The sequence below is a fragment of the Tauraco erythrolophus genome, chromosome 7 (assembly GCF_009769465.1).
Source record: "Tauraco erythrolophus isolate bTauEry1 chromosome 7, bTauEry1.pri, whole genome shotgun sequence".
NCBI classification, from domain to species: domain Eukaryota; kingdom Metazoa; phylum Chordata; class Aves; order Musophagiformes; family Musophagidae; genus Tauraco; species Tauraco erythrolophus.
This window is the reverse complement of record NC_141471.1, coordinates 42,013,319-42,040,252: the sequence shown is the minus strand read 5'-3', so window position 1 is coordinate 42,040,252 and position 26,934 is coordinate 42,013,319. Positions and strand designations below refer to the sequence as shown.

General features: G+C 36.0%; 1 protein-coding gene across 1 annotated transcript in view; it reads left to right on the top strand.

The window, feature by feature from the left end:
• Positions 1–26,934, top strand: part of ZNF385D (zinc finger protein 385D) — a 440,538-nt gene that overhangs the window by 326,516 nt on the left and 87,088 nt on the right. Inside the window, 3 exon segments of the mRNA XM_086614812.1 lie at positions 15,883–15,901; positions 15,904–15,963; positions 15,966–15,991. Coding sequence (XP_086470938.1) covers positions 15,883–15,901; positions 15,904–15,963; positions 15,966–15,991 — 105 coding nt within the window.

Genomic DNA, 26,934 nt, shown 5'->3' with positions numbered 1-26,934 from the left:
ATTAGAATGCTTAGTGCTTATTCCTGTAACACTAGAATGGAATTCTTACCAATGTACAACATATTTTTTTAGCAGTATAATTAATTTTCTCAAGGGGTCAGGAGCTTTTTTCCCTATGTGGTAAATTATGCTAAGTCTTTTTGAGTTAATTAAATATCTTATCTGTTAATTATCTACAATGTGTGCAAAACAGCTGTTCATGTAACTTCTAAAGTTAGGAATTATTTTTATCACTGGTATCTTACTGGCTAAGTTAGAAAGATGTGTGAATATCCTAAATGTTGTTTTACAACTTTAATTGGAAGGCATTCAGTTGTGATTAGTGTCAGTCATCATGTCTTATAAACATAAAATTCATTGTGATTCAGGGAATAAGTATGAAACGTAGGGAATGCCATTATTATTTAGTGAATCTCACTTATATAAATACCAGTAATAATATTATTACCTTTTTCGGTAACAATATACCATGTTGTAGTTGTATACCATTTTTGGTCAGGATCTGGGAAGAATAAAATCATCCTAATTCTATGATGTTTACTTGGAATAATACTGTTATCAGTGATTCAAAGGATTAACTCTAAGCTGGATTTTTCTAAGTATAAATTCAGAATGATTAACATTTTTGTTCTCATGCTGTAAGTAAACCTAGATATCTCAATATTGGTTTAAAACCACTAACTACTACTGCCTTTAGTGAGGGGAATATTTTTCAGATGCAACAGTTACCATTTGATTTTGATTCATGCCACAAGTCACTTACATGTGTGTCTGTTCCTTGAGGGTTGTTTTTTTTTTTTCAGATGGGAAGAGAGTATTTTGAGGGGGTTGGGGTGGTTTTTTGTTGTTTTGATGGTTGGGGTTTTTTTTCTTTTGCTTTGTTTTCAAAAAAGAAGTGAGGCATATAATATGTCCAGAATAGAGAAGCTTTGATGTTCATAGTAAGATTTATTCTCTGCTATTAGTTCCTGGTATATGAAGTGATAGTGCATAGGTTCACAGGCAAGAAGATAAGGAGGATTTTAAAAAGGACCCTGAAGAATTATGCAGTGCTTTTTGTGTCATAAAGTCAAAAATGAAAGAGACCCAAATTAAGATTGTGGTGAAGGTTTGGCAGGAACACTTTTAAAACTAACGTGAATACAGAATGCATAAAATCAGTGATCGAGTTGGGAGTCATATGTTGAAAGCAGCAAATGTGCTACATTATATACAAAGATAACACACAGCTTTCATTTTTCTTAGTAGCTAATTTAACTACCAGGTTTTTATTGCTGCTTCTGCTCAGTCCTTCCATTATTAGCTGAAGTCAACGTTTCCCGCAAAAGTTCATCCTTGGTAGTAATAATTTGCTGCCATATAAAATAAATGACTTAACATAAAAGATTTTACTGATGGCAGTGCCAGTTGGCACTTTCTTGTTCTCTGTTGAAATGAGCACAACACATTGTCTATTACAGCTGCATGACTACCCTGTGACCGCAGTGTGTTGCAAGTTTTAACGTTATTGCTTCTGTATGTATTTTTCCCCCATAAATTATTCTTTGCAGAGGAATGTTAATTAGTAACTGATAGATATAAAGATTGCCAGGGACAGCCCATTAATTCCATTTACCTTAATGGCACTTAGATCTTAGCTTGCAGTACAGCTGTATTCAGACTGGATTATAAATGTAATTTTTTGCATCATTAACTACCCTGATTAATCTTAGACAGCAAAAGCATAATTATAGAAATGTAGGACTTGCAATGTGCCAGTTTAAAGTTGTAGCTTTGCTCTTTTATATTTACATCATTGTAAACAACATAGGTTTTCAAAATTTAGATTGGGAAACTGTTTTTCTCCCTTTCTTAATGATTGACTCATTCCTTGTACTAGTCATTTCCCAATTCTGCTTTTACTTGGTTTTTTTTGACATTTTATTTTGTTTGTGGTTTGTTGGGTTTTTTTGAGTGTTTTCAGCCTTTTCTAACTTGTTTTACTTTTGACTGGTGCAATTATTGAATAATTGCATAGTAATTGACCACCGTTAGCAAAGGGTTCATTCTGCTCAAAGAGCATTAAGAAAAGCACATGTAGTCTGTGTTGATTTCTGTGGAGACTCCAAGAGGAGAAACTTATTGCCAGAAGCTGTCAATTGTGACTTTCACGTTACAGTCATCGTGAATGCCCTGGTTAGAAGTCTGACAAACACTGTGTTGGGCCAAACAAGAGTACAAATATCAGATACCCACCTCAGACAGGAGCAGATTTGATGACGTTCTGGTCTTCTGGGGATCAGCCAGGAAATGGCATGTTCTACTTGAGTTCATGTTTAATGTTAACAGTTGGGAAAGCTGACCTGCCTGATATGATAAAAGCTTTTGCTGCGTGGTGTTTTTTGGCCTTTTATTCTTTGGTTTTGATCAGCAAAAGGTGGTGTAACCCTACACTGTGCCTTTGGTATACTATTTTCTTACTGATATAAAACTAATGTGACAAATCCCCACGCTGATAAGTGCATAATGCTACTTAAAGTGTTAAATTTCCAGTTGCAGTTAATAATGAGAAAGACAAGAAGTGATAGAAAGAAAGAGCACTCTGAAATTCTATGAATTTCAGAATTTCATAAATCTAAAAGGAAAACTAAAAGCCATTGCTTGAATGATGATGTTTCTGAAATCCTGTTTGTTACAGTCAATGGATGGTTCTCAAGACCATACTGTGTTTTTCAGGATCAGTCGACACTGCTGCATGCTGCAAATGTGCCGTGTGGCTCCTCACATAGAGTGTGAACTGAAGATGTTTTGAAGGAGGAAAGAAGAAGAAAAACTTTCCAATGTGTAATTTAAACTGGTGATTGCACAGATGCCTTTTTTAATAACATGGATTTCTCATGTGTGGAAGGATCTGAGGAGAGACAAGTCCATTTTAATATAACAAAATACACTGTTGTTTTTAATTTTGTATTTTAGTCACCTGGCTTCCTCTTCTTTCAAGCTATAGGCACGGCCATCACAAAAGCGATCTGCTACACAAATTAGAAGGAGATTACAATAAGTACAGTTTTCTCAGTAGTCCCTGAAAAAGAAGCAGCACTTCTAAGAAGACACAGGAAAAGAGGAAGGGTAGAGGTTTGGAGCACTAAAGTTCGCAGCTGCTTCTGAAGGAAAGTACTTTTTTAGTTATCCTATCCCATAGCAGAACCATTTGTGCCTGCAGCTGCTCCTGAGAGCTGCCAGAGTAAAAGCTTCCCTCCCACTAGATCAGACTGTCTTTCGAAAAAAGATCCAAGAGCCACATGAAGTGTGGTGAGAGGTTGGCCAAGGGCATTGCTCTGAGCTAGGAAGGAGGAGTTGGTGGAGGATGGTGGTTTCAACTCTTGTATTCAGGCACAGACCTCTGCGGTGACCTTGAACCATTACTTACTCTCAGTTCCTATCTGTAAGATGAGGATAATATTTCCTGGCCTTTTAAGTGTGTCACAGAGATCCTGGTCATTAATGATTAATCCTGGCACATAAATGTGTACAGTTACATAAGTGTTAAGATCTGGACATAATTGTCAAAGCTGAGATCTAAGGTCAAGTCTCGGTCTGAACTTGTTCCATCAGAGTGTCAGGATAACCTGAACTTGTTCCATCAGAGTGCCAGGATAACCAGGAATAAATCCTGGTGGATAGCTAAGTTCATCTCTAATATAATTTCAGTATAAAGCTAAAGAACTTTATAGTAGCAGGAGGAATGACCTTGTCATTGGTGATGTTATTTTTATAATCACAGAAAATTAAATGGCTAGAAAACAAAACCAGTCTTAGGGCTGAGAGCCCTGCAGGTATCTAAGAAGATAGAAGCAAACCCTCTGGGGTTTGCATTGCACTTTTAGTCTTCCTCGTTTTTTCAGAATTCTTTCATTCGTTGCTGCCATCTTATCAAGTCCCTCTTATCTATTGTGTGTTGCAGATCTTCAGGGAAGAGCTTTTACTATAAAAACAGAGACAATACACCCATACGGTATCCATAGGCATCAAATTATATGTAAAAATTGAATACTTCAGAACAAGAGCTGGGCTTTTTGTGCATTGTGGAGTTTCTTTTCTGAAAAGATATGCTAGCAGTGCAGATATCTTTAAGTACTTGACTTGCAGGCAACAACTAGGCAGTTCACAGGCAATAAAATCGCCTGTCTTCACATCCATAGGTACTTGTGTGAGGTACTCTAGACATGGATGATTTCGAATCGATTATGCCTGTGCTGTCTAGTGCTAAGGCATAAGACTGTGAATGAGAACAAGTGGATTTGCCAAAAGTTCTAGTACAGCTCAGTTTTCATATGTTAATTACCTGCCTGTAAATGGCCTTTGTAAAGCACTGTGAAATACACAGATGAGACTTCCTACTGTGTTTAAGTTCATAATATACATGAAACCCTTTTCAACCTGATTAATTCAAAACACTCAACAGCACCCTAGCTTCACTGAATATTAAGCGATACTGTCCTTCTGTCTGGGGGTCAGCTGAGGAGATGGAAGAACTTTCAAGGCCACTTGCTAGCAGTAGCTCAATGTCCAGATGCTTCATCCCTTCCTTTTTTCCCAAATTGTGGTTTCTATCTGCATGTATTAGATCATTTGGAGTTCCACTCTAGAGGGACACAGAGCATCCCTGCTTGTGCACTGGACTCTAGCCTGCACCACAGTCCTTACCTGGTCAATGAACTTCTGACTGCCTTGTGTGTGTCAGAATCATCACCAATGTAGTTGGAGCTGATTTGGGATAAGATTTTTACTTTGCTTGACCTAAAACCATGGAGACGCCAAAATCAACATGAAGTAACTTTAAACAATCAGAGAATTCAAGAAAATAAGTGAACTAGGTCCAAGCCAAATCACTAATATAGAAAGAAACCATGTCACAGTCTGCCATGACAGTGAAGAAGTGAATGAATATCCCCTTTTCATGTTGTCCTTTCACAACAAAAAAACCCTAAAAGTTACTGAAATAGTCCCATAAACTAAACGCTCATACTACCTCCACATTTTTGACTTTGTAAATATCTTAATATTTATTTGTGGTAGTGGACTCCTGGAAGGAGTTGAAATTGCTGTTTTAAGCCTGTTTTGAGATGTCTTGAACTTTTGGGCTAGTGTTTCTTTATGCACACAATTAATAACAGGTTTTCTTTCCTTGCTTTGTTTCTTTTAGTTCTGGTTTGATTTACAAGAAGCTCAGAAGTCAGGGTCAGAATGGTACTTCCCTTGCAATACTTTTTCTAAATTTTAATTTTAACATATTCAGATAAAACTTCAAAGATGATATTGCATGGAAATGTACACTGTTAATTTTTCATCTTTTCCCAAATGATATAAAAACACGCTGAGAATTATTTAATGCATCACATTTCAGAGATGAGTAGGAAGGGAATAAAGCACTTCAAGTAGTGAATGAGCCATAACTATATTCTCCACAGCTGTTCAGTGCACTCAGGATCGCACTAATGATTCAGTCACTAAGACTGACGGGAGACTTGGAATGAACCTCAGTGGCAATCTGTAGAGAATTACTCAAAAAAATACAGTCTCAATGTGGGTACCCAGTGCAGGTATAAGTGTGTTCTTTTCATCAAAATGGAATATAATTTTGTTTTTTTACCACGAAAATAACATGAAACGCTTCAACTGTTTGGGAGTTGGGTTAGTAATGTAATAATCTCCATTTGTTCTAATTTTTTTCTTTTCCATCTTTTCCTATTTTCTGCATCCTAAAGTCTGAAATAGAAATCAGGCTGATCTTAATTCTGCAGTTACAAATACCTTACTAAAATGCAAGCTATCTTCTGGACACCTATTTCTCTCATCTTCCTGGGATCTTGCTCAGCTTAGTACCACATTCCGTCTCTCCAAGATTCAACTGCTGTATTTAAGCCGTTCCTTTGTGAAAATATTTTCTCACTCACACACCCCCTGCCAAAAGCCAGGATGAAAATATTCTGTCCCCATAATATTTTTTTTCTTTTCATTGTGTGAGGTATGGATTAAATGATGTCTTGAGGTCCCTTTTAGTCTCTTATTCTCTGGTTCTAGAAGGCTTAAGAATTGTAACTTCTCCTAGTGTTAAATCTTAACTCACCAAGACAGATTTTAAAATGTGTTGAAATGTTGTAAAAGTATAGATTTGACAGAGGATTTTAATAATGTCTGAAGCATCCCTTGGACATTTTCAGGTAAGAAAGTATATTTTTAAACATTGTAATTATACTCTACACCTTAGTTCTTAATGGTTTCTTTGGAGTCACCAGAATAAACATGGTAAGTAAGAAGAATTTTTAAAACGGGCTAAAAAAGCATAGCAGCATGATCAGGAAGGTTGCATTGCAGAATTAGTTTCCCAGTCCTTAAACACATTTATACACAACCACTTCTCTGAAAAACATATTCTAGTTTGTAGAGACCACTTTAGACTCTTGTACTTGTGAGCAATTCACTTGTGGAGTGAATCAATTGCCTCTCTGCCAGTTCTCTATCTGGCATGCATCCTGCTTTTATTGTTGTTGTGATTAGAAAGACCCACTATTATTAAATACCAATTATAACATTTGGTCCAGTTTTCTGAAATTCATTCATATATGAATGATGCTATTGGGAATTTGTTGTGTAACCCTCATTATGCCTGCCAACCTTTTGTTCCGAGCTCTTTTCTTAAGCACAAAACATGAAAATGCCCTTAGCTTTTTTTAATGAGTCTTTTTCTCATGAGCTTATTTTTGCTTTGGTCTTCGTTGAAACTGACAAAACAAATGGCATTTGTGAACCTTAGTTTTTTATCTTTTTTGGTATCTTTAGAGTGAGTATAACATTTATTTGTCTTTGTTTTAAGCAATTTTTTGGAGTTTAATCATTTTTTAATGATCTGCCACTGCTCATTTTAGTGAGCAGCTGAAAAGAAACAATCCAGCTCTTCTTTCCACACCACTTTAATAATGCCTACCTGAAGCGGAGTGAGTAATTCTCCTACTTTCAAGGTGGTCTATTTAATGCTAGTCTGTTCTTATGCTGCAATTGTTGCATCGAGCGTTGTCCACTGGATAATTGAGCAATACAACAAACATGCCACATGTAGTTGTCTTTCATCGTCACTCCTTTGGGAGAATCTTTTAGGTCTGGTAAAATTTTGTGTGTCCTTTGGATCAGAACTGGGGAACAATCGTGGTTTTATAATTCAGAAGATTATTATCCATGGTATTCTTGCTCTGTTTGTTGAGAACACTGGAAAACATGTTTTGAATGAGATGGGACTCAAGAAAATGAAAGGACCATCCCATTCCAGAAAACTGGTTGAATACCACTCTGGAGAGTTCTGAGAGATGGAAGGCAAGTCACTTAACCCAAACTTTTCTCAGACAACTTTATGATATGTGAGTCCATCTTGCAGTTGTAAGGCTGTGTGTAGTTTGTGTAGAACCTTCACAGATGAATCTGAAGTCAGGAGCTGTGTGGTGAACATGTGAAAGGCAACAACATACTAAGTGCTGTTAGGTGTATTAAATTGGATCTAGTCCACACTTTTATTCTTCATTTCTGAGAAAATACCATCTTTTATCTAACAGAGAAGTTTTGAAAGTAAGTTAATTATACTTGTGAAGTAAGCACATCCTGTGTCAATGAAGACTGTAGGAGAGCAAATGAATAGGCTGATAATTCCCATTGGGAGTGGAAATTTTAGCTTTATACAGTAAAGGAGGTCTAGGGCTATTCATTGAACCTCTTAGAGAAAACACAACATTGAACAGTTGCTCATTAAGTGAACATTGTCCATCTTCTGAACAGAACAAACCCAGAATCTTTCAGAAAAAAATATTTGAACATATTTTAAAGAAATGTAAACTTGTAAATGTATTAAAGCTTGTAGGCATTTCATGTTTGTAAGGGCTTGATCTGCAAGCTTAATGTTCTCTTAGCACTGTGTGTTGCTATATTTAGCATACATACACATACATCTACAGATTTGTTCCAGTCTGACAGTCTTTCACACGTTGTTTAGTATGTTTGATTAGCATAATCATTGTGTGGTTATTTCTCACTAGCCTTACCATATGCAAATTCTTGTCTTTTGAATGACAACCATTATTAGACAATCTGAGTATAATGATTTGCATATTCTCTACGTGGTTACAGTATTTCCGTGCAATACCGCTGTGAATGCAAATCCTTTGGCTCTGACTGATTTCTGTATATTCAAGCAGTTTGCCAGAAATACTGCTGCTGCGTCAGCATCTCATTGCCAAGCGGAAAAATCTATGATAAAAAAAAAATAACAAAAACGAAAGCAAGGGAGAAATATTAGAGTCACCTCAGAAAGGTGACTAGACAACTGATATAATCAAATAGCTCCTTAAAAAAAAAAAAAGTACACTCATAACATTTCAACAAGAGAATAGAAAGTTTACTTTGGGAACTTTTTCTGAGGCACTGTTCAAGTTATATAAACCAGTTACATTGTTTGGGAAGTGACTACAGCTTTCTTTTTGCTAGATATCACCTTTTAAAGATAAGTAATTATTCTGTAAATATTGCATTATTGTAGTTGTTGTAGGTATTTTGTTACTTATTTTATATTTAAGTAGGTTCAATAATATTTCTGTTTTATGTGCATGAAAAGGGGTAGACACTAAGAAAAGATGTGTAATGCTGAGTTCAATTCAGTGCATAATTATTCACCATAATTACTAGGGCAATACTGAATAAATTAGCTATAAAAGAATAAACCATGCATGGTAGCATAACTAGAACATGTATTTTTAACCATTTGACATCATATTGTTTTATTTGCACATAAAAACAGGATATTGTTGAACATTCTCTTTTTTTGTGTGTTTAATTATTCTTACTAAGGTCTTCCCATCGTTCCTTTTAAATTGTGTTCTTTGGTTAGTTTGTAAGATTCTTATTCATAGATTAGCGTGAAGTTGGGAAAAAAAAAAACTGGACTGCTAGCCTTGACAATGGGATGTATTTCTTATGGAAATACAGAATGTCAAATATACTTAGGATCAAATTACTAAACTGTTGTTGAACTGTGCTGTTTCTGACCTGGACATCAGTATATTAAGAATATGTCAGATAGATTGTAAGTTATAGGACTGACACTTCTGGAAAGCACCACATCTACTACACGTGCTGCACAGATTTTTTTTTTTTTTTAACATACACAGTTGATAAATACTTTCAAGAGGTTTGAGAAGGATGTGCGCATACAGAAATCGACTGCAAAGTGTGAAACCCAGAGGGTCCATTACTTCCTGGAAGTTTTAGACTTGTTGCATGTGCTTTGTCCAGCTTGAATGTGCAGCTGCAGTAGATGCCAAGTATCTCCTGGAGAAGAAGGAGCTACCACTCAGCTGAACAGTGACCATTTGGGCACTCTATATAGGCAATATAAGGCTGAATGTCCAGCAGTCCTCCAAAACATCAGACTTTCTGCATAGATTATAGTATAACATAACATAACATAGCATAATATTGCTGCATCTGTACAGTTGACCAGCATTACAGGGAAAATGATTGTGAATTCTTGATGCTACTGAGATTGGAGAGGAACTGCTCAATTCTCAAGTGGAAATTGTCATATTATGCCCTGGGAAAATTCTGGTTCAAAAAGTCCCCCAACTATAAATGTCAGTGGCTTTACATGATTGAGGAGCTTTCCTACAGCTTTACTAACTGCTTTTCAGTGTTTCTACTAGTATGTCACAATTATAATAAAGTAGGCAGTTTTATGTTTGGTGTTAAAACTGCATTCATCATGCAGTTTTAAAAATGGATTAAGTTCACCAGTAAGTATAACTCCAGAGGATACGATAATATTTTGGGGTTTTTTTGCTTGGTAAGGCATTGTGTATGTGGTTGGTACAGGATTTACACTGTTTCCAATGCTTTCATTAGTTTCATCATTTGTTGGAACATAAGAAAATGAATGGAATGAATCCTCACTGTGTTATCTTTATTTCTTATCGATTTTACAATTAAGACCTTCTCAACTCATATATGGGAATACTAATACCTTGCCTGCAAGTGTAATAGTATTACAGTGTGCTTGTTTGACTTAGTTAATTGTAACTACAAAAATTATGTTTTTAGGAATACAGACCTACAATAAGAAACCATACTCAGAATATCAGTCTTTTAATGTTATTTTCATTGTAACATTGCATTGCGTTAACATCTGGATTTTAAGAAGTTCTGGGAAGTGTTGATAGCTGTGTCACTGAATTCACTTATCTATTTGAGTAATGGAGGTCAGTCTTTTGGTGGATATTTTTTTTTTTGTGAATTAGCACTAAAACGATCCAGAGTATTTTTTTCCTGAGAACTTTGATGACGTGAGTTGTTTTTCTGCTCACTTAGTATAGGACCATAGTGGTTGGAGTCAATCTTTTGCAGCTAATTTCTTTGGCTTTGAGGTAAAAATACTTGCTTTCTTTATTTGATTGGTTTAGGCCCATGATATATTCTGAACAGGGCCTGGGTATCCACATTATCTTCATCCTTTGACATGGATGCTTTTTTTTTTAATAGAACTTAGTGCAATTCCGTTAGTTTACTGCCAATTTCAAGCATTTGAAATGCTCATGTCATGCCCCTTGGCTTCAATACACAATTTTAAAAACAAACAAACAAACAAAAACCAACAAAACCAACTTCTTTTGATTTATGTCCTTTTGTGATTTGACCCTTTATAGATCAGACATGCATGCTTTCCTTTGCTCTCAGTTTGTTGTAGTTGCTTTTAACTTAGGCATACTCATGCCTCTGGGATAAGAAGTCACATAAAATGGACTAATAAAAATTATATCTATTAAAAATTTGTTGAAATTCAGGAAGGGCTATGTGTTTGAATTTCAGTTTCAGCATTAAAAAACTTCACCCAAAAAAAGAGAACACTTAGTAGCTATTTGTGGAAATTATGTAAAATTTACATATCCAAAAGATCAAATTTCTTTGTAGGTAAAATTTACCAGCCCAGTTTCTGCCTTCTGCAGATATTTAATGAAATGTAATGAGATAGAGACTTGGCTACAGAAGGCCTTCAAGGATATCACCTGTGGTGATTCTGGAGAAGTTGCCCAGACAGGTAGGATAACATGGGATCTCCTGGGTAAAGTTCCTGGTGGTTTTGTGGTAGATGTTTCATCCAGAAAAGTTCATGCAACAGCTGCTCCTTTCACCTGCAGTCCACAAAACGACGAGCTCTTTCGTGCTCTATGGTGAGCACAAGAACAAAGAAGAACGCAGCTAAGGTCATTGGTCTGACAAGACTGAATTTGAAGCAAGCAAGCAAAACCAAGCGAGAGCGTTAAGGTCAAAGCTAAGGAAATGGAATAAGGGACCAACTTTTGCAACACCCTTGGTTTAAGCCTGGATTCTGTGAAATTTTAGTAAGCCCCTGAAGATCTTGGGAAAGAAGTACAGTATTTGATCAATGAAAGTAAATAATATCATATTACCCCAAATTTCAGCTTGAATAATTAAAAAATAGATTACACTATTGCTGTGCATTTCATGTACTGAAAACAAAAACTAACTGAATGAAATATGAAACCTTTCATATTTATCTTCATAGCCCAAACTAACAGTTACCTTGCAGTTTACAGTGAACCTTGAGCAACGTGCTATCCCTGGACTGAGCACAAGGAAAAGTGTGGCACAGCCTGTGCTACATAGCAAGAGATACCTAGTGCTGGAGAGCACAAAAGCAAAAGGTAGTAAACAAGTCAAACACAGGGCAGCTTGCCCTTTCGTGTTGCAACTTGCAGTGCAAATAAGTTGGCAAGAGGAAGTAAACCTTTTGCAAACCTTGCTCTCCTGCACAGCTTTGACAGCTGAATCATAATCTCTCGGGAATTTCCAGCCTCTCTGTCCTTCACTGTAAGTGGGAGCAAATAAAATCTGTTGCATCTAAGAAATAAAATAAAAACCCAGCGGTTGCAATATAGCACTAGTAATGAGTAAAAAGCAGATTTTATCAAAGTTTATCATTATAACTTTTATTTTGAAAGCAAATACCATTTACATAAGGTACAATATGATTTATATGTGTAATTAATAACATTCAGCGAGCCTTGAAGTGCTTGGAGATTCTGTTAAGTATCTCACCACTGCTGATTATCTCAGCTGTGTGATATTATCTCCCTCTTTATACTTCCCTGCAATCCTTGCTCTCTATTTTCTGGCAATCAGCTGCCTGTCTCTGTTCCTCTGACTCTCAGCAGGGCTCCTCTCTGTCTTCCAGTGCCTGTGAGAACTGAGTGCTTATCATGCTGCACCTTGATATCCTATTACCTCTCTCAAAGTTCCTGCATAAAACTTCTGGAGGCTTATATGGTACTTTTGGATGTTTATTTGAAGTTTATGGATTGGTGGTATTTCCCAGATGAAATCTCCAGGAAAAAATAATATTGTCAAATACCACTCCAGCATTTTGCCCCAACTTTATTACAATCTGGGACTAAGTTTTGAAGTTTAATTCTGCTTTGCAGTATCAAAGAGCAATTGGTGGAGAAGGGATTCTTTCTTTGAAACAGCTTTTCTTAATCGACTTGGAGGCTATCCAGAACACTTCTTCATTTAGAGCCACAAACACAAATCATCCAGTTCACAGTAAGGCCATGTAGCTGTATATCTAGAAGTCTGCATCTTTAGAAAGAGAAAGGGAAGTGTGCAGATGGATTTCTGTATCAGCAGATAAAAAAGAGACAATCTGTGGAGTGATTAGGAAAGCAACTACATTCTTCCATGAGACCAAAATAAAATTCAATACAAAATAGATCAACTATTCCACACATTTATGATTTTTCTCAATTCTGAAAAATTATTTGTCTCACTCTTAATATGTGAGCATTAGTTCCCCCAGAAATCCAACCTCATTTGGAGCTAGAATTCTTACTGTGAAGATGGGTAAATCCAACTCAAAAAGTTAGTTGTTTGATCTTATGAACCTTGGTGGTACCTTTCACATAACCCTTAGAGAGCTTCTTTGTTGGCTTTCTTAACTTATGGCACTTGAGAGGTAATGTGAAAGAGTTTAAGAGAGATAATGTGAAAGAGTTTAACATGTTAACATCGAAGGCTAAACTATTAGTATTTAACAATTGTGGTTAACGTGAAGGTATACTGGATCAAAGAATGCACAATTTCTTGTTACCATATCCTGACTCATTCATATATCTGAGCTTGAGATTTCCCTACATTTAGACCTGCAGTGGTGAAAGGAAAATTTCTCCAAACTTCAGCAGCAATCAAATGACATCAGTTAAGACCAGGTTATGCTTTAGTGTTGAAAATCACAGACTACAGGTCTATTGGTTCTGCTGGCATAAGAAGTCACCTCTTGCTTCCACTTCTTGGTAGTGGAGCAGTTGAAAAAAGAAGAGCTGTTACTGTCTACTTACTTTCCTATGTGGTGGTGTTCTTTCAGGTCTATACAATAGTATTTTTGAACTGTGGGCTTTTTCAAGATCATGTTACTAAGTAAAATGAGTTCCCTTAGCACATAGATCACCGCAGAAAGTCTTACACAGCATGCTGTAGTGTTTTGGAGCTTGATATACTCTGACCTTAGCCATCAGTGTTATTTTGGGGTTACATTACAGTGGCATACTGTCCTGGTTTTGACTGGGACAAAGTTAGTTTTTCTTTTTAGCAGCTAGAAGAGCTCTGTGTTTTGGTTTTAATCTGGGATTCGCTATGAGAAGAATGTTGATAGTGCACTGATGTTTATAGTTGGTGCTGAGACTTCAAGGACCTTTCAGCTTTCCATGTTTTTGCCCGTGTGCAGGAGCACAACAGGCTGGGGGGGAGCATAGCTGGGACAAAGGATCCACAACTCCCCTTATGATTTGAATTTAGATTCAGGATTGAGGACTAAATTGGCCAATGGAGCATGCCATATCATACAATGTCATTCCTAGTGAGGGTCAACCTGGAAGAAGGGTTCTGGCTCTTCCAAGGACTCTATCTCTGATTCTCTCTCGAACTCTTGGTCTCTTGGAGTGCTGTCTCTCTCTCGCGCTCTCTTTTTGGGCCTCTCACTTACACGGGATTGCGATGTCAGGTCTTACCTGTTTCAGAATTTTTTGCCAGGATGAGACCGGCATTAGTCACCAGGTAGTCAGCGTTTATACTGTGCATCACTTGTTTGTATATACTATTATTATCATTATGTATATTCATATATTATTAATAATATTTTATCGTGATTATTTTTAATTTTATATTATTGTTATCATCAAACTTTACTTATCTCAACCCATAAGTCTTCTTCCCTTTTCTCTTTAATTCTCTTTCCCATTCCCTGGAGGTGGGGGAGGGTGAGTGAGTGGTGGTGCGATGTTCAGCTGCCGGCTGAGCTAAACCACAACACACCCCTAGTTTCTAGGTGGGATTCATGTTCTCTTATGCTGGTGGTAGCACAAATGTATGAAATATTTTACTTTCACATCAAATTGAAGAGGACATTCAAGCTGAGCATTTCTTCCAAAGCTTTCTATAAAGCTCTGCCGTTTTCCTTGTTCCTTTTTTTTTTTTTTACCAAGCTGAATTTCTTTTCACAGGAATTATTTAATGACCTATTTCATATCTGACACTAAACAGCTGTCAGGTGATGCAAAATTTCTGTAGTGAGCTGTTCTGAATTCATCACAATAGAGGCCCTGACTGCCTACCATTATAGCTGCCATGAGATAATTGACTACTCTAAGGGAAGAGCTCTGATTCTTTATTTATCAAATACACTTTCTAACAAACAAGAAAAAGTGAATCATGGGGACAAAAGCACAGAAAAAGTTGGGTGGTTTTCTCAAGACACATACAAATTATGTTGTGTGAATACTGGTTATCACAGAGGTTAGTTGTATTTGCATCATCAAAATCTGAGAATTTTTAACAATACAATTTAAAGATAAAAACTATAGTTGCTTTACTAGTTACTGTAAATCTATTATTAGATTTTAAAAATAGCTGTCAAATGCCTCTTTTAAAAAGAAATACAAGTAATTTTGACCAATGGAATTTGGGGAAGTTGATTTCAGATCCTCCATGTAAAATCTCTTGAGTAGCTTGTGTAAAATTCTCGTGCCAAATGGTACATTTTTTCACAGGATTCTGACTTGCAGACACTGCCAGATCAGCATTCTGGTACAGGATAGTTCAGAATAATGCTTCTAATGAAAGTCAAAATCATCCTTAAAATAGGATTTATTCAAAATAGTTTCTGCTAAACAGCAGTGAAATAATATTTGGAGGATTTGTATTTTTCATAGGTGGTTTAGAAGTTGTTTTATAGAAAAGATTAATTTATTGGTTCCTGGAAATGATTATTTTTTCATAATACTGAGCTATTGTATGTTATTCTGGAATTATTTGTATATACTATTCCCTCACAGTTCATTGATCCTTTTGTAGTAAGTTTATTTTAAATATTCTTGTTTCATTTAGTGAGCTAGCTTTTCTATGATATAAAAAACATAAATTGGTGCTTTGATAGAGCAACTTGTTCAGTATTTACAGCTTTTTGCTTTCTTCAGCAAAGGGAGACTGGTGCATACACAATTGAACCAAGGATATGTATTTCAAGATAGCTAATGACACTTTTCTTTGTTCCTTTCTGTATTGCCTCTTTGTAAAACTGCATGAAGAAGAAATACTCATTTTCAAAGAAAAATAATAGTTTTATTTTTCTATAAAAAATATTACTATTTCTATAAAAACTATTACTATATTACACTATAATAGTAGTGGTGGGTATGGTATGGCATGATACAGAATCTGTTTTGAGACTATAGGAACATAGCACACAGTGAAACAGCAAAAGCTTTTCTTTTTCTTTTTTTTTCTCTCTCTTTACAGATGGACCCAATTCAAAAAGCTGTATAAATCATACATTTGGGGTTCCTCTTCCTCATCGAAGAAAGCAAATCATATCATGCAACATTGCCAGCTGAGATTTAATTCTGATGTAAGTCGATCAATTTGTATCAGATTAAAAATTTGTACTTATCTTCTAGGATGTGCCATAATCTGCATAAATTGAACCTAAATGAAACGCTGTGATTTCAGCTTGTGGCTCAAGCAGATGAAAAGGCTGTAGGATGCTTCAATAAACACAATTATTTGGTAGTGTTTATACACCCGGCCAGATTTCCCTGAGGATATATCCTTGCAAGATCAACTTCAGTGGTGCTGCACAGAGTGTAAATAGGAAAATAGATTGATCCATTACTGCTAATAAGGCTGAAATATTTTCTGGGTCCTAATTCTTCTACCAGTCCTGGTTATATTTGCATTCTTTTCAGCCAGTAAATGTTAAAAGTTATTCTGATACAATCCTTGTGGATCTACCTTCCTTTTTCTACCCTTACAACAAATATCTCTGTCTAGACCAGAATTGTATTTTAATGTTCCTGTCCTGCCAGTGCAAGCTTTAAAAAACAAACACAAAAAGCAGGTAATTTTTTTTGTCAATTGTCCTCCTACCTACATCCTCTCACTCCTCCATTAACGAAGTAGCGCAAGCTGTACTAGAGGCTATCTCTTACATGCAGAGGAAACTCGTCCCCTATAATTACCTGAGGAAGTTGTACTGTGGTGCTCCTTGCCAAGTAATACCTGTTCTGTCACAGAAAAGCCTCCTTAAAATTTAGCTTCCTGTATTTCCTTCTCCAGGATCATTGTGTGTGCAGACAAACCTGACATAGTACAATATATTGTCTTCTGCTATTGTAGTCTCTTCAGGAAGGTTTCTTGAGATGGGCATACGGTAGTGGGAACTTAATTTTACTCTACCAAATGTCTTTCAGTTACTACCTGTTTTACTAATTTAAATATGAATGTTACTTCTGTCAGAATAAAAATATTTGAATTTAAGGTGAGGTCTAACCCAAAAAAGTCCATGAGGTTCCTACCTCATGCTAGTCGTATGAATAAGTGGAATGATTCTTGTGTGTTGCTGCTTCTTTGTAGACAGCTATTTATGTACAGTTTTGTTCCTATTTTTAGTTTATCAATTATTTATCAAAGTCGTCAAACAACTTAATTGAACCTTTAAACTTTTTGGCACCAAGAGATGAAAATATGCAGCTTTCTTCATTCCCTTCAACTTCTTATTCTTTAGAAATAAGTTTAACAAGATCTCAGTTACTATTTCAAGACCAGTCAGCATCATGTACTTACTTCACTGATGACTCCAGGTTTTCTAGTTCATGGCTGAACGGACATCTTCCTCTTGTAGCATTGACATCGTTCTCAAACAATAGTGCAAGGAAGGGTAATACATTCTCTGGATTTGTCATATCCCTCACGGATAACAATAGCAGAGTCAAATTAGGCTCTTCATTTAGAAGCCAAATGCTAGAATTAGGACTGTGGATACTGAGCCATTCATGGCTGAGGGGATGATAGAGACTTCTGGGCCACAGTGGGATCCCACTGACTGAGCAGCCCAGCTCATCACTTGTAATTTTCTTCTTTATCTGAGGAAAAGCATGTCTCGCTGAATCATACACAGTGTATAGCTGCAGGGACATATCAACACCTCAGTGTTATATACCAAAGTGAAAACACCTCCTTTCAAAGAAGAGTATACCATTTGTTAATCGGAAGAAAAATCCAGACAAAAGAAAGGATGAACATATCATTAAAATGACTTAGTCATGAGCAGATACGCAACCTCAGATTGATTCATGGAGTGGAAAGTTTTGCAGATGACATGAGCTAGGCATTTCCCAGAATAAAATGTTGAATGAAAAATTCTACACAGAAGCAAACAAGATATCTGTAGACACTGATACTTCTTACTCAGAGGTGTACTATGCTCCCGTAGTTCCTTTTCTGCTGCTCTTAGAAATGATTTCAAAGAAGAGAGAGAGAAGAAGCAGTGGCGATTTTCAAAGTCATCTACAGTGTACAAAAACTTGGTTTAGAAGAAATCTATTCATTGTGACTGTTCAGGGCAAACTCTTGGAAGAAAATCTGTTAAGCAGATATTTAGTTGTCCCTTCACACCTTCAAGTGATAGAGGCTTGTACTGCAATTTGTCCACACTATTCAGCAGAAGGTTGTTCTAATGTTCCCCTCTCTCACAGTAGATCAGTATCATTAACTTTATGGAATGAGGAGACCTTCTTGCTGAGTATCTTTCACTTTCCACTTCTAATATTCACGTTAATTTTTAAAGCAACTCCAGTGTTGCTGATTGATGGAGAGAATATGATAGAAATGCTTCCAGTGATTAACCTGGTATGATATCTCTGCCCCTTTTCCCTACCACACAGAAGAGATTTGTGGATATCTTTTTGATGGCCTCTTCTCATTCCAGTGCATAGCTGTTACTACTGAAAATCACAAAGTGCTCTGCTGAGGCGTCTCAAGAAATGATAAGTAGTCAGAGTTCCACTGCAGTTTAGAAATGCTTTTCTGCAATTTGAGGGGAAGAGGCAGAACTAAGTTCCTCAGTTGCTTGGGTAATTCTGAATGTCCACCAGTTTTTGAAGCAAAAATGTGCTGAACTAAAGATTTAATGTTGAGACTTAAAGGAAAGATTGCTTTTTAGAAAAAAAGCTATTAGCTATCATTTTTTGATAGCTCTGCTGTATGAATGGCAAGCACACATATTGTAGTTTTTGTCTGTTATCGTTATGAAAAAGTTTTCATTTATTGAATATTCCTACCTTTCATTTTCATCATATTTTGTCGAACATGATTTGAAACCATAACAACAATAAATAGCTTTCCTGTTCAGAAACTTAGGGCTTTGTGGCTGTTCTACCAACTCGTCTTTATTTTTAGATGCTGGAGATAGGATTTATCAGAGAGTAATGAATAGAAATTCCATTTACCTACTGCACAGCAGTATTATGAAAATGTTTACAATAAAACTGGTCTGCGAGATTTTTCATTTTTGCAGAGAATACAGAATTTTCTCCTCTTCGATACAGATTTCTTTCAGAGAAGAGCTTTTTTTCTAATTACATACTATCAAAATTAGGTTTCAAAGAAAAATGAGAAAAGGTAGTACAATAGTCTAAAATCGTTTAGCTTCTTTCTAAAGGAGTTATCTATAAATCTTCATGACAGCTATGTGTTCAGTTTTTCTTTTTAAAATAAATCTTCTCACACAAGGGAAGGGAGGAATAAGCAAGTAACCGAAGCCTCTCCATGCTGAGAAAAAACATTGGAACAGCAGAGGTAGGTTCTGTGGGGTCCATTTCAAGCAGCGATTTTTATTTTATTATCTTTTCTTCCTTGAGAGAGATCTATACATAACATTTATATTCGCATTGTGCATCCAACACAGGGCAAAACATTTAAGTATGTGCTTAGCTGCAAGTGTGTGAGTTGCCATTTAGATATTGGCAGTTGCTGAGAGCTATTACACCAGTTCAGAAGAATTATTAAATGCATGCTTTGTAGTAAACATTAAATATCTGCTAAAAACACCCTGTAAAATGAAGTCCAGCTGACTTCAGTAGGACAACTCATGTGCCTACAGGTAGTTGTAGGAGTAGATTCTGTGTTAACATGAGAGATCATTAGAAAAAAATAAAAGCAACAAAAAAAACCCCAAACAAGCCCATGGCTTAGAAAAAAGAGCTTACCAAATTTTCCTCATTTTTTAATCACCTGTCTTGAATATTTGATCTTCCTTTGCCCACAGTTCTAATTCAATAACTTCATCAAAGTACTGACAGTTTCTTTTTAACAAGGTCCGTTTTTGCAAAGAGATCTATCTCTCTCTTCTCTCTCATTTAATGCAAATGGCTGAGTGATAATCCATCTTGCCTTTAGAGAAAGGCTGGGCAGCATTTTTATGTACTCATAGCACTTGAATTCCATTATGATACATTGTAAAAATATTTCCAAATATGTTAGCCAGAAGTTATTGTTTGACTCGAATAGCAACAGTAATAATATTCTGAAAATTGTGAGCTGAATGCTCATTGTGGAGTCCTTATTTGTTGGAGTTTTAACTTTTTTTTCTTCATGTCTGTAAGATACTGCTGAACCGATGCATAGTTCAACTGTATGAAGTTGTCAGGATTCAAAAAATGCTGTTCTGGTAAAAGAATAGTAAAGGATTTTTTTGAGGATAAGGACATAATATAGCTCCACCAGATTTTATTATGGTTCTAACTTTCACAGGGAAAGAAGCAGGACCAGAGGACTTATATTCTATTTAGGTTATGCTTGGTATCTAGAACAAATGATTAAAGTACCAATTTGTAGCACCTAGGGGATAATAAGGTGATAAGAAACAGCCAACATGAATTTGTCAAGAAAAATCATGTCAAACCAATCTAATTTTCTCCTTTGACAGGGTAATTGGTCTAATGGATAATAGGGAATAAATAGATGTAATATATTTTGGCTTTAATAAGGGTTGATACGGTCATATGTGACAATCTTGTAAGGTAAGTAGGGGAATATGGTCCAAGCAAAATTGTTAAAAGTTGGTTGCGCAACAGGTTGAAAAACTGTACTGAGAGTAGTTGCTGACAGTTTCCTGTCAAAACAAAAGACCACTACAAGTCAGGATCTGCAGGAGTCTGTTTCGTGCTTGCTGCTACTCTAAATTTTTAACAACAATGTACCTGACAGGATAGAGAGTACATATACCAGGTTTGTGGATAACACCTAGATGTAGGGTGGCAGGCACTTGATGGAAGGTGGCATGTTCAGGATTGCAGTCCAAAATTATCTTCACCAGTTGGAGAAAGTAGTCTGGAATTCTGACAAGTGCAGTAAATAAAAGCACAAACTATTGTGGTTTTTTTTGAGTCAGGATGGAAATACACTCATAGGTCGATGCTTTTCCAGAGATACCAGTTTATAGGGTTCACTGGAAAAAGTCACAAGTAATCACAGAAAGTGATTAGTTCAGAGATTTCCATGGAATATCTGGCATTTGTATCAACACATTGTGGAAACCCTAAAGAATTGCTAAAAAATAACTCAAGATATGTGACTTTCTGGCATTCCAGAAGTCTAACCAAGTATCACAGAATATTTTGCACCTACAGTGCATACATGACAGATTTGAAAACGAACTAGGGTATTATTTGCCCAGTTGGATATTCAGTGGAGTCTGTTTTTATAGGCCTAGCCTGCACATTTTAGAAACATTGTCTCTGCTTTCCTAGACCACAGTTTTAAAGGCTGTAATATGAATTGCAGTCAGGTCTTGTGCAGGTCTGGTCTTTGCCGTACTGGAGAATTTAAACTTTTCATTTTGACTGTGTGTTGTATTTTGAAAGAAAATAATCTTAATTTTTTATTTCAATTCTGTCTTATGTTAGCTGTTTGTTTTTCTTTCGAATGGTTGCGAGTAAACCTTTTCTCATGAGGAAATAAGTAACTTAATTTATAAATTACAAAATCCAGAATGCTCGGTTGAACAATAGCCGTGGATTCCACATAGCCTGCAGTTAATTAAAACATTTCTAAAATTCTTAATAAAAGTATAAATCATCCTTTTTGTTGTATAAAGTAGTTTTTCCATAACTTTTCACTTTCTATACAGTACTTTTATGCACCTATCAACCTAGAAGCAGAAATCGTTCATATCTGACACAGCACCTTGTTATGTAGCTTTGCAGTATTTTCGAAGGTATTTGAACTGGAGTCCCCCTGACTGATGTGGATATTTCCTTGCCTCTTAAGCATTGCCTACAAACTGAATACTTTGGGTGATCCTCAGTACTGCTGTAAGCAGTCTCTCAGTGGTCCGTGAGCTATGGAGCTCTCTACATGAACTCTTCACTAATCCTTGTGCCTGTGTCCTCTCTTGTGTGAAAGTAACTTATCCTGTCTAGAAAATCTGTACTGTTGTAGGACATGGACCAGCCCAGAGGTATCAGGCTCACAGAAGCATTATCTGAGGACAAGAAGGCAGTAGGAAAGAAGGAAAGTTTTAAGTTATTGATCTTTAAGAAAGCATGCTTTTTGATGTCAGCTGGTTACTCAATGTGTTGCTGGTGGGGAGAGATGGGGTGCTTTCGTGTCGGTTGTATTCACAATAAAAGACTTACACTTTCCTCTCAAAATTCACTCTCCAGCCTCATTCAGCAACGCTAGTTGAAGAGAGAGTATCTAAATCAAGCATTGTAACAGGCTGCCTGGGAAAGTGGTTGTGTCACCATCCCTTGAGGTATTTAAAAGACATGTAGATGTGGCACTTAGGGACATGGTATAATGGTGGACTTGGTAGTGTTAGGTGAACGGTTGGACTTGATGATTTTAAGGGTCTTTACAACTTAAATTATTCTATTCTGTAAATCCAGGAGAAAACAAAGTGTAATGCTTCCAGCTGCTTGGTCCCTTCTCAAGCAGAGTTTATGGAGAAATGTCCAATATCTATGTCAACTGAACTGAGTCAGTATAGGACACATGATCCTGGAGAGATTAAACATTCAGCTGATCAGCAGCTGTTGCTGTGTTAGGACTTAAAGATCATGTAAAACTTAGACTTTTTTAAATTCACCTTTGTCAACTCTGGCTTCTTTGCTCATTCTACCAGGCTATTTCATTTTCAAAGCACTCACTTTTTTTTTGATAAAACAAGTCCAATTATGCAGGTGGTTTGACATCTCTTGAAAATTCCTGGAGTTTGTTAGAAATGATCTGCGAATATGCATGGCTCTCTCTGATAGTGTTGTTTATAATTTGCAAAAGATTAATGACCAATATTCTGACTACGGAATATGGAGATAAATGGGTTTAAAAGTTTTCTGCTTTTGGCATCAAAGTGAATGGTTGCAGTATTTGCCCTTTTGGGTCCAACTTTTAACTTCTGCTGGGTATACATGATCTCAGAACTGCAGAGAGCAGAAGAAGAAGGAAAGAAAGGCAAAGGTGAGAGTAGTTAATAAGAGAGAAAGTCAGAAATAAAAGCACCTCACCCCTGTGTTTGAACACATCATGCTTGTTACTTCAGAAATTTTCCTTCTCTTAGAAATGATTAAATTAGTATGTAAGAATATACCAGAAAAGATGATAACAGGGGGCAGGAAACAGACCATTTTGTATGCAAGGGAATTAGTATAGCCAGGAAAAAACACAGACAGTATAAAAAGTATAGACAGTAAAAAGGAGGGAGGGGGGAAATAAGTCTCTCTTCCTATTCTTTCATATTCTATTCATGAAAAAGGCTGCCCATTTCAACTGCAAGGAGAGAAACCTCTGCTTTATCACTTCTTGCCATACACTTATTGTACTTGAGGCGGTTTGCCTGTCAGCTTCCTCAGTCAACTTGAGAAGTGAATCAGTCAACTCTAATAAACAATTGAAATTTATGAACTCTGATAGGGAATCTTTACAGAAACCACTTTCCATAAGTGACTCATCACTAAAACGAAAGATGAATTTTAAACTCTTTGCTGTGCAATCTTAATCTATCTTTGTTTGGTCTGTTGTAACTTGTTCCTTATAGATTTATTTAAAAAAATAAAAATGTATACAGTAGAGAATCTGAGATTCTGGATTACGACTAGTAGGTGCAGTTAACGAATTTCACTATAAAAATGGCAAAATATTGTCTCCTTTTAGTCCCAACCAGTGACTCCTTCTGGCTCACTTTCTCAGGCACTGATAAGGACATAAGGAAGAACTGGGAAAAGAGGAAAAGGCAGGACTATATGTCAAAGTCCGGTGCACAGAAAGAGCACATAGTTAAGAAAATGTGCATTTTTTTCTGATGTAGAAAGATCTCCATCGAAATGAGTTAAACGATGTAAATTGTTTTAATAAAAAAAACCCCTAATTTCTTCTAAAAATGTATTAAAAGTAAAGTCACTCTTTTACTTGGCTTTGGTTAATTATACTCTATTCCAACAGCTATAAAATCTTTTCAAATAATCTTACACTAACTCTGGACACTTAGGGTGTTTTTGTCTCTACAGTCAGTAAAATTGCATTCCCTGGGGTACCTGTGATGTGTTCTTCTTCACTGTATCTGTGCGGCCACCTCTTGTAGTAAATATAGTATTTCCTTTTGTGAGAATTACTATTAAACATAACTGCCCCGATGTAAACAATTTCCACTTCAGAACGTCCAGGCCTGACTTCTTCAGCTCCTTGGTTCTTTTTGTCACTTCTCCTGTCTTTTACAGTCTCTGGAGATATTGCTATTCTGTGTATATACTCACATCACGGCTAGCAGCTGGGAGTCTGATCCTCTGAAGGAGTGGAGGTGCAACCCAATACCTGCTTTTAAAAGCTTTATATTGGAGTAAAAAAGCATATGTTTGAACTATACCTTTGAGGATGCATTGCCCTCACTCGTGCATTTTTTTTAATCTCAATCGAAAGTAAAATCTTGAAAGATTTAAAATGGCCAAAGGGGACTGACTTCTTTTCAGGAAATAATCCAGTATGGCAGTTACACCTTACTCCCCCATGGCCTTTAAAAGCTTGATTATGAATTCAAAACATGTATTCAAATTGAGGAAGTGCTTTACTAGTAGACCATACAGGTACTTTCATATATATAATTGTTCGATGAGTTGATCTCAAACCGTGATTTAAAAAAATGCAAGGGTTTATTCTGTTTGGGGTTTTTATAGGTCTCATTGTGTCATGGTGGAATAACTGTAGATACAGATGCATAGTAAACGTACTGAATTCATTTATGTTAGCTCTTTTTGGGTGGGCATAAATGTTTCTTTTTATTCTTTAGGAGATTTTAGAAGGTAGTCTCTGAACAGGTTTTATCCTTTCCCCAGAATAGCCTATTTTCTCTGCATCAGTGGACTTGTCATGATAATCAACTTTTTTGTCCCAAGCATCAATCACTCCTGATTACAGCTGGGGAGAAGTTCTGTTCTGTTGATCAGCCCATCAGTGCACATAATGTTACACCTGGAGACAAGTGAAAATCATCCCTCAATGAGAGAATCACTTGCCTTCGAGCCTTTTGTCTGAAGTATTTTAATTTGCATTTAGAGTCTTGTTGCAATTGTCAGTGCTTTCTTTGATTTTCTTATTTCTTTGTCAAAAATAATAGGTTCAGTTGATCTTTTGCTGCATGATTAGAAGAAGAATGCTTTTCTATTTCAAATAACGTCTTATGTTGTAACTTTTTTGCTTCATTGTACAAATATTGCGATAATTATCACTATACAAATTAAAAATTAAATGGTTATGTGGTATTTCACTAGGAGATTCTTAACACATGCTAGCCCAGAATTTTTGCAACAGCTATTTTGTTGGCTTTTAATCAGATACTTGGCTAGGGTAATATTTATCTTTAGTATTCAATTTATATGAAGTGGCTGTGTGGCAAACTTCATAACAATGAAATCAAATATTAAAGGCATCTTTCCTTTCTTTAAGGGAAATCTGTGATCATTACTAAATAACACACTTCCGAAAATAGAGGCATGCACTTTGCTTTCCTTGTAATAGATTTGATTTTCAGTTGTCACAAGAATGATGAAATTTCAGCTTGAGTAAATGCTTTATGTTTTGCTAATAACTTAAATATTACTTTCAATTAGCAATCAGAATAACCAGATGTAGTTTAACTGTGTCATTCTTTTTCCTCCCACAGCCACTTATATATTTTAGGTATATTTTTAAATTATCATTGTCACAAGTTTATCCTTTCACAATATCAAAAAACCCACCGACATACAAGGCAACTGTAAACCTGATACTTAAAGGGTCTAGAGGATGAAGTGTAAATGAAGAAGAAAGTAGAATGTGAGAGTATGGGGTAATAAATATTTGATTAGCAATCATGTTTTTACATAAAAGGTTTAATGAGCAGTAGCTCATTTTCCTATTCCTGCTGGCCATTTTTAGGACAGTGATATGTTGCTTTTCTGCAGTGAGCCATGCCACCAAATAGAAGGTGTTATGTTTTCATTAGATGCAGACACTTCAGCACTATCATCTCTCACCCTCAGTATACGCAGCAATATAAAACACATCCAAATGTCGTAATTTAATAGGCCAATGATATATATAGTAATTTTAAAAATATGGGATATTCGCTCAGATGCTTTGTTTTGTTTCTTTTTAAATTGATGACAAAAGCACTAAATTGCAAATCAAATAATCACTCAAACAGGCTCACTCTTTATCTTCTGTCTGCTTGAATACCTTGTTTGCCAAATACAGAATTTCATCACCTGTATAGAAGTTGTTTCTTCCAAAGTGACAAGCTGAGTTTTTTTTTATGGTTTAGTAATTAACGTGAGTATATTGCATATTTTTTTTTTACATCAATCTGCATTACCTTTCCAAAGGACTCTCACCCTTATTGTAATGAAATAACAGAAAATTTTCTTTTGTTGTTGAATAGAGATATTTGATGGTTCTGCACTAATATAATTCTAGTCAATAGCCTATCCGAGTAACCTGTTTTTGCTTGGCAATTTATTCTCTAACATGATTTTCATACCAGAATCTTATGTAGTGATAGTTATGATAAAGTCAATTTATAAGGTAAACATATCTGAGAATCAGCAATAAGTGAGTAACAATGTCTGAAGATGACAGAAAACATGGAGTTTGTTGGACACTGGAGGAATGAAGATTTTTGCCTGCATTTAACAGTATTTTATTCTATATAATTGCCAGTGGCTAAGAGCTTTTTTTCTGAATTATTTTACATGACTAATTTGTCTCTTTAATGCTTGCAAAGACTGTAAGAATGAAACTTACTTCACTGAAGAGCTAAGAAAATGTACATCATGTAGTTGCAGGATGGAAAATTTTTAAATAAAATGCACTAAAAATGGTGCAGAACCATTTTGGCTATTCTTACAGAGTCTGAGCCCCATGTCTCAATTGATGAGACAGGCCTTACTAGCAAGGCAAGCCAACATGCATGAGATGCAGAGAAAAGCCTGCAATCTTTGTAGACTTATTAGCTTGTCCTGTGCTAAATTAGTGCTGTTGGAG